Source organism: Pogona vitticeps, chromosome 2 (assembly GCF_051106095.1).
Source record: "Pogona vitticeps strain Pit_001003342236 chromosome 2, PviZW2.1, whole genome shotgun sequence".
NCBI lineage: Eukaryota > Metazoa > Chordata > Lepidosauria > Squamata > Agamidae > Pogona > Pogona vitticeps.
The window spans coordinates 104,858,609-104,867,150 of NC_135784.1; the positions used below are offsets into that span (position 1 = coordinate 104,858,609).

Below are 8,542 nucleotides of genomic sequence, written 5' to 3' on the forward strand. Positions count from 1 at the left end.
TAAATATGTGGACAAGGAATCAGGCTATGAAGTTCAAATCCCCATTCATCTATGGAATCTCACTGGGGAACGGCAATAGTAAACTACTCCTTCAACATCTCCCACACTTCCAAAAACGTTACCATATGTAGGAAGCAACTTGGTGGCTCATGACAACATAATACAGAAATCAACAGCAAGATTTATTTATTTCAATCATTTATATTCTGCCCAACTTAGTGACATGGACTACTCCAGGCAGTTAATAATAATATAAAATAGCCCTCCCAACCAAACCTCAAACCCAAATAAATTTCTCCCCTATCCAAAATCAAACCAAGCCCAAATCCAAACAGAAAACATAACACACTGATGACAGTCAAGATGACACAGTGCCTTAAGTAACGGGCTGGAAGGAGGGAATAGCTCTAGAAGCTTCCTTGATTTTTATTTTATTTTTTATGCTTTTAATGACTTCTGAAGGCTTGGGGGACTGATGGATCTCTATTGGAAGTCCATTCCAAAGAGATGGGGTCACTCCTGAGAGGCTTGGTTCCTTGTGGAAACTTTTGTCTCCCTTGGTGTGGCCTCTCATAAGAGACTGGCCAGGGCGGGGGATCGGGTAGCAGGGGCTGATGTTCTTTGGAGAAGACACTCTGACAGGTAAGGGAGCCTCAAACTGTTAATGGCTTTGTACATTGGTACCAACACCTTGAATCTGGCTCAGAAAGGCACAGGAAGCCAGGGCTGCTGAGCCAGCACTAGGGAAAGATTATCAAACTTGGCAGCCCTAGTTAGTGATCATCCTGGCTACCGTATTCTGCACCTGTTGCAGTTTGTAAGAGTCCGTTTCAAGGGGAGCCCTATGGAGAGAGCATTGCAGTAGTAAGACAGATACCAAGTTTTTCCTTCAGCTTCTGAGAAAGTTGGTTTTTATTTTCCTTAAGGACTCTAGGCCTTTTGGAGCCCGAGGATAACCAAAGTGTACAGGAAACAACCAGTGGGAAAGACAATTCTGTTCATTAAGAATTCTTCATCAGCTATAGCTTTAGATTTTTCCGCTTTCCATTAGATATCAACAATTACTCACTTTGCATTAAGGGAAGACTCCTTCTGTCTTATCAATTGGAGAGAAGAGATGTGGCTTTTGATTTTGGGGAGGATGAGGCGGGCAAGCCTCAAAATGCTGACATCATCTATCTATTTCCTCTGGTGTGTGATATAAATATTGCTTTGCCAATGAGCCAGAGACAGTCAAGATTGTATTCATGGTTTTTAACCATCAAAAGAACATGGTCATGTCTTGGACAACAGTGCTCTCGGTCTGCTTCTTGATAGGAACAATTTCTACTGCTCCAGCTCCAGCTCCATCATCACCCCGGCATTTCAAGAAAAGCCTTGAACTTTTATACCACCGCCTACAGAAAGAGTGTACTGCGACGAAGGTATTGTTATTTTGTCATTATGTACTGCCATTAATATATTTTTGTTATTTATTATCAAACAACCTATGCTTTACTTTGCTTGCAAGAATCTCAGCCCCAGCAGGGATTAGGGGATTTATGGGAAGGTGGCCAGAAACTAGTTACTTTATCCCCAAGTTTAAATTAGTGTTGTATGCACCACTTTAATTTGCTTTACCAAAAGTAAAGAGAGAATCGTGCCCCATCCTCAGATGGGCACATACCCGCAGGACAGGGAAAAGACACAGTGAAAATATATTAAACTAATATTTTAAAGGCCTCATCATTTGAGGCAAAGCACCAGAGGCACCAGAAGGGAAGGAATTAGAACTGTACTCTCGATTTGGATGAATTGCAAATTCACTACTTGATCCGCCTTGTTCAAACAGAGGTAGGAACTGTCCAAGACTTAATATGAATTTGAACACTCTTAAAGCACAGTTAGCAGATAGTATGTCTCCTACAATGGATACGTTTGCCAACAGGTTCACCATATAAAGAAAATACCAGGGTGTGAAGAGGGAAGAGAGGGCACAGCTTTGCAGCAGGCAGCTCAGTCTTCTAATGACAGTGGATGGCTGCATGGGGGGCTCTCTGCTTTAAGTGATCTGGAGCACACAGTAAATGATACGCTGAAGGACTGACCTCCACTGTCCAGTCATCTTTGCCAACACTTTCTCTTCCACCTGCTGGTGGAAGATCTGGATCTTTGGAGGTTGTAGCAGTGAGGACTTGCCTGAACAAGTGCAAGATATTCAAGTCCTATTTCTGCCATTGCATCCTTCTTTCACCCCCCTTCTTTGTACTTTTGGTGATCTTCATGCTCACTGAACAGAAAGCAAAACAGTTTTGAATTGTTATAAACTGGTTACAATTCCCTATTAGAAATGTAAATCTGCAGTGGTCTTGTTTTCATGCATGAAAAACAGAAATAACAAATTTCTCCATACCTATGAGATGAGGTTAATTATTATCACCTTGATGGTGATAAGTTCTTCCATTTGTCAGTGTGATTTTTGTACAGATGGTGTACATTCTGGAAAACTACAGTAGCTGCTTGCCTTATCACACTGACTCTTAAAAAATAGAAATACTGTATGCATTGTTTGCATCTTTTTGATCAATCAGCCAGTCAGTTCTGTGCTTGATCTCTCTCTCACTCACTCACTTGCTCACTCTCTGTTAGGGAAATGAAGAACATTTGCAAAAAAAATCTGATTCTCAGGAATTTTTCATGTCTTGCCATGCTTATCATCACTTTAACCTGTGATGAAACATTGGTTTTCTTTTGACTCCTTTTCCCTCTTGTTATTTTGTACAAGTAACTTCAAAATTCTGGAAAGCTGAATACTTCTTCCAGGGAATCTTGTACAGGAAAGATGCCATTTTAGAGAGGAATTATAACAATTCTGCATTAGTTTGGGCATCATGTGTCAATGGTGCATCCAAGAGATCCCATTCAATTTCTCCAAAACAAAAAAAAAAAGTTTTGCAGAGAAATCTTTCTGCGAGGAGAAAAACAAAACTCTCATCAAGAGTGAGAAGCTCACACATTTCCAATGTGTGTGTTCTGCTCACAAAGGGAATGGATGGTAGTTTGCAGAAATAACACAAAGCCTTAAAGAAAAATTATGTCCAGTGCTTTTTATGTCTTTGTGCTTATAGTGAGAACTCTCACAGATATAAGCAATTTATTGAGATGCTATGTTGACATGTTGAGATAGTTTAGCTCACTGAGCAGAAATAATTTGCAAGCCTTCTTCACAAATGAGAGTGTCTGTCCTGATTCTTTAGAAGTTTGCTGCCAGTGATCCCTCCATGACATATGTCTTTTAATAGACATTTTCATACATATTTCATCAAAACCATGATGTTAAAGGGCAGGGAATCATCTGAACACTCCCTTTACAACCCCCCCCAAACCCAACTCCATATCAATCCTCCTAAATTACTGTAGGCTTTTAAATTAAGAACACATCCAAGTTTCTGTCATTTTTCACAACAATTGCACACTAAAAAATATGGGTATTCTGGAAACTCCTAGGCTGTACTAGTTGCTCTTGCACAAAACTCATTCGACTCAACTCTCTTACCTATTCATACCAACCTACTCATACCTACCTAACACGACCAGATAGGCGGGATATAAATAAAATAAATAAATAAATAAATAAATACCAACTCTCTTACCTACTCACAGTGTCCTTTCAGGAGGCAAGTTGTCTAAGTTCACCACAAACATTGTATGTTGCTTACTGAGTTGTGTGACTCAGCAGGCAGCTGGTGGGTAAGAGACTTCTTCACTTGAGGCAAAGTGCCTCCAATGTCACACCATTTATGAAGTTATGCAAGGGAATTTTGTTGGTTGTATCTACTGCTAATTTGGCATCTCTGATCTCCTCAGAAGAGTAATTTATCCTTGCAAATCACATTTATTCTGTCAATAAGTTAGAAAAAAGTACTAGCAGTTCCCTTTAAAAAAAAAGGCAATATGCAAGTTGTGGCACACAACTGTACTTCCTTATCTGAAATTTGGCAGTTCTAGTCTTTGGATGAAAGGCTACAATTCTTGCACATTCTGTCCAATTCTAATGAACCGGGAGAGAAAAGCATGGCTATTTGTTGATCTCTACTCAATGTCAATGTGAGACACAAAGATGTGGATTTCTGAGCAGAGGATTTGACACCAACTCACAGGGAGTTACTTCCTGGTTAGGCCATTTTCCAGATTAAGGTTTGAGCCATGTCTTGTTTTCTGTATGAATCCCTAATAGGAATCTGTAGTATTTTGGCTGTTAGACCTTATTTCTCAGTCACAGAAAATGTAATGAAAAGGCTTCTTTCCTGTCTGACTGCTTTCTCTCCCCCCCCCCTCCACAGTTTGGAGAATGCTGGGACCACGAAATAACAGAAGTTAAATTTCACGTCAACGTAAGTAAAATATTTACAAAAGGTTCAGTGTCTATACTACCTATTTAGGTGCATGAACCAAGTGCAATTAATTATTTATTTAAATTACTTATTTCAAATACAGTATTTTTTTAAAAACCCAATCACATGGTTTCACAGCGAAAACTGTGGTTTTTGAGGTGGTTTACATTAAGTTGTTGGTGTCTTGAAATTCCAGCTCTTTTCAATAAATAAAACATTTTTGACCTCTAGCAGAAAATATGGTAGAAGCATTTTTCAACCTGTCCAGTGAGCAAGTTGAAAATCTATATTGCTCCTGCAGACCATGGAGACAAGGAACTCTTTGTTAGAAAAAAGAGAGAGTAATCTTATGGCAGCTGGGGAGGAGGGGGGAATCACTCTCTGGCTCACACTCGCCAGATCCAAAAAAAGGGTGGGAGAAGCGGGTCTTTGCATTTGGTCATCCTTTTAAAAAAAAAATCTCCTCCCAATGATTTCATTGGAAAGGAAAATAACTCTACCAGCTCTTAGACTGAAGCTGTCCTTCCCTGTTTTGGCAATGTGCCAAGCTGAAGAAGCCACTGGAATCTAGTGGATCCAAGGCTTGCCCTAAATCACCTTGGAAATTCTGTGTTTCTGCCAGCTTGGTAACAGCAGGGGGGCAGTAGCGTAGGTTGAAGCATTTGGAATGGGTCAAATGCATGAATGATAATAAGTACTGTAATTGCATTCCTTTTGCCAGTATATATAGAAACTTTTATTTATATCCAGGCTCCTACTGAGTGTCCATTTGACAGGAAGTCCCACCAGCATAGTAACATGAGATTTTGGGCAGATTTTCATAATAGAAATTTACCACTTGTGCAACAGCAACACTTGCACAACTTGTATGATCCTGCGTTACTACTCAGGTGGAACTTCCCACTCAACAAAACCACAAGAGGATATTGACCATATGTTCTAAAATAGGTAGAAACTACCTAACATTTCCTTAGAGTTTGTGTTGCTGAGCTAATGTTGCGTTATCCTTAGCTATATTGATTAGGTCAAAGTCTGAGGTAAGCCGAAGTCCAACAATGTTCAGGGAACCATCAGAGCCCCACACATGCATTGTCTTAAATTAAATGAATTTTATGTTTAGTATGTGATGATGTGACTATGCTGTCAACTTGTCTCAATAGTGCACTCGAGCAATTTACGAAAACATGTTTTGTCAAGCCGACAAAGCTTTGAGGAACTTCAATTGCACATCATATGGCAGAGTGGTGCCGAATATCACAATACCCAGTGATCTGCAAGGGAACCAGGCAAGTGTCATTTGTAAATGCATCCTTTTTTTCCCAGCAGCACATAACATTCAGAAATCTATAATTGTTTCACTTCTGAAACTGTAAGGCAGAGGTTCCAGAATAGGACTTTTACAAAAGTATTAAAAATATTCTTTTTATCTCAACGTATCTCACAGGAAAATTCCAATATAAGCAGTCATTAAGATTAGTTGAATTGCTTATTATTAAGGCTATCATGCTTTTCAAGCAGAAATTGGTGGTTTCCCCCTCGCCCTATTAGCAATTTTATTGTCAGCTTAACAAATGTTTTAGATTTACAGCAGCAAGCACTAGAATGAGCAACGGCTTTTCCAATTTAAAACAGAAATTATTACTAAATCAAGTAACTTGCTGGAGTACTTCAAACACATTATTATGTCTCAAGGTAGAGCACTCCAACAAGCTGTCTATTTTGGCCTTGAAGAATATGTAACGCAAAATGCATTGAGTACCATATGCCTTCTATTAAAGCTTCTTATGAGCTTATATGATGTAATGGACAAAGGGTCAGATGAGGACTCAAGAGAATATGGTCCCAATTCTTACCTAGCCATGGAAATTAATTGTGGGAGGGCTTTCAGAAGGTTAACCAATCCTTGAACTTTTCATATACATTGAAAAACCTTACGATGATTGGCATAATCTTCGTCATAGTTGGTTGTTGCCATTCAGGAAACAAGTTGTCTTCTCGCTCCTGAATCACGGAAGGCAGCACTTAATGAGAGTTCTGAATGGAAATATCCAAAGGAACTGGGATTTGAAATGTGACCACTGATTCTTGCTTAACCAGTCCTACAGAGCTGTCTTTGGAAATCTGTTTCTCCATGTGATTAACTTTCTTTAGAGAAAGGACTACCTGTGAGCGAATTTATGCTAATAGTGATGAATAACTTCTGTGAAAGAAACTTTGACATATATGTGTGTTACCTGAGAGCACATTGAACCTTCTCAAGCACAGAATGTACTTTAACATAGGAGGAAACAATAATTTTGAGTTGCTTTCTTTCAATCCCTCACTTGGGGGGCGGAGGTGGACAGAGCTGCCCCCAAATCTTATGTTTCATTTCTTTTTTTTTTCTTTTTTGAAAAGGCCAACTGCAGTCCACGAAATACTAGCCTTGCTCTGAAAGAATTCTGCTCGCTACTGAACAGTACCATTGACGAACTCTTTAGAGAATGTTGATAGAAGGAGCAGCAGAACTGACATCCTTAGATAACAGCCGTCCACAACAACAACAAAAAGTATTGTACACAAAAAAACAACCTGGCATATTTCCCAAACACCTAGAACTTTCCAAACTTGTTACCTTTCTATTTTTCAAATAAGAAATCCAATTGTGCATGCCATCTGCCACAATTATTTACAAAAAATGTAAACAACCTTATACAGATGCATCCCCTGTCTTGGAGATTAGCTGAACTTGCTTTTTATGGTAGGTAGGTAGATTCATGTATAGAAAACACTGGTAAGAAGGTGCATGCAATATCGCACACTGTGCTCTTCACCTTTTCAGTTATTATAACATTGTAAATGATCCATTCACTAGGTTGGACTAAAATTCTTTTCAAGTCAAGTAGGCCCAAGAGAACAAAAGGGCAGCCTTACATCTTGGAAGCAATAGGGACCAGGCAAGTTAAACCAGCACTCTAAGCTATATAACAAATATTTGATTTTAGTACTGGTTACACTCCTTTTCCATAGTTTCTGATGCATGGGCCCATGCAGGGCCAAAGACTCAGGGTGTTCTCATATCTGTCATTATTAAAGTGATTTTGAATGGTTGATTCCTCTTTCCCTTGCCACTTGAAAAGAATCAAAGAGAAATAATGATTTAATTTATTAATATTTAACCTTCACTATTTTCTTTCAAATCATTTGTAGTATTAGCAAGTATAGTAGTCAGTTTCCATGGTGTGCCATTACTGTCTGAATTGTTCTGCCGAGGCCTAGGGAATACCAGATAAATCCACTAGAACAGGTCAATTAAAAGCATTGAATTTACATTACTTATGACTAACTAGATCCATTTATTTCAATGGGTCTACTTCAGTTGTGAGTACCGTTAAATTTAGGCCAGTATCATCAGAAATACTTTGCAGATGTATAGTAAAATAGTTGTCTGTATTTATCCATCCATTCCTAGGATGCAGCAGTGTGTGAAAGGGTTGGAATATATTTTATTGCCCGCTTAGTAATACCATGACATTGAACATATTTATTCATATTTTATTTAACATATTTAATATTATATATTTGGAATATTATATATTCTAAATATATTCTGATTATCATCAGAAAACAAAATTGTGCTTAAGTTCAACAAGCGCAACAAACTAATCATGCACACAATGCCCTTCCTGAAGAGGGAGTTAAAGCCACTATTTAATATTTAAGTTATATATTTTGTTGTTCTTGGTTATATTATTAGCATTTTCTGTTATCTTCACTTAAATGTTATTATTTCTGTCAGCTTTTGTAATTTCCTGTAGACCTATAATTTAATATGTATTGCATTTGAACTGATAATGTATTTAACTGTTGCACAGATATTATATATCTTATATTTTTATATCAAGTTTTTTAAGGGAATATGTTTCAGTTATACCAAATAAATAATTCAGTTACACACAATAAAATTTTGAGCAAAACTCTGCTAAAGCGTTTTTACTTGGATTTTATTGCATTTTAAAACTATATGACTCTTGTCCTTAGTTTATGGAACATTGTAAATCTCATATTTCTGGGAATGGGTTGCCTAACGATGTAAGCTGCTTAAGAATAACTAGTCAGAACTTCCGTTCTGGAAATGATGTTTAGTATCCATCCTTTGTTAGCTAATAGCCTGCAAAAGCTGGCCATAA

At 38.1% G+C, this 8,542-nt stretch overlaps 1 protein-coding gene across 1 annotated transcript; it reads left to right on the top strand.

Moving 5' to 3' along the window:
- Positions 1-482: 482 nt before the first annotated feature.
- On the top strand, positions 483-8,339 carry LOC144586838 (uncharacterized). Its single transcript, XM_078385757.1, has 4 exons — positions 483-1,424; positions 4,323-4,373; positions 5,534-5,659; positions 6,771-8,339. The coding sequence occupies exons 1-4, from the start codon at positions 1,248-1,250 to the stop codon at positions 6,861-6,863; spliced, it is 447 nt and encodes a 148-aa protein (XP_078241883.1). The 5' UTR covers positions 483-1,247; the 3' UTR covers positions 6,864-8,339.
- The last annotated feature ends 203 nt before the right edge of the window (positions 8,340-8,542 follow it).

Coding starts and splice junctions, on each gene's coding strand:
- LOC144586838 (XM_078385757.1), top strand. CDS start 1,248: ATGGTTTTTAACCATCAAAAGAACATGGTCATGTCTTGGACAACAGTG. Junction 1,425..4,322: donor AAGAGTGTACTGCGACGAAG/GTATTGTTATTT, acceptor CCCCCTCCACAG/TTTGGAGAATGCTGGGACCA. Junction 5,660..6,770: donor GTGATCTGCAAGGGAACCAG/GCAAGTGTCATT, acceptor TTTTTTGAAAAG/GCCAACTGCAGTCCACGAAA.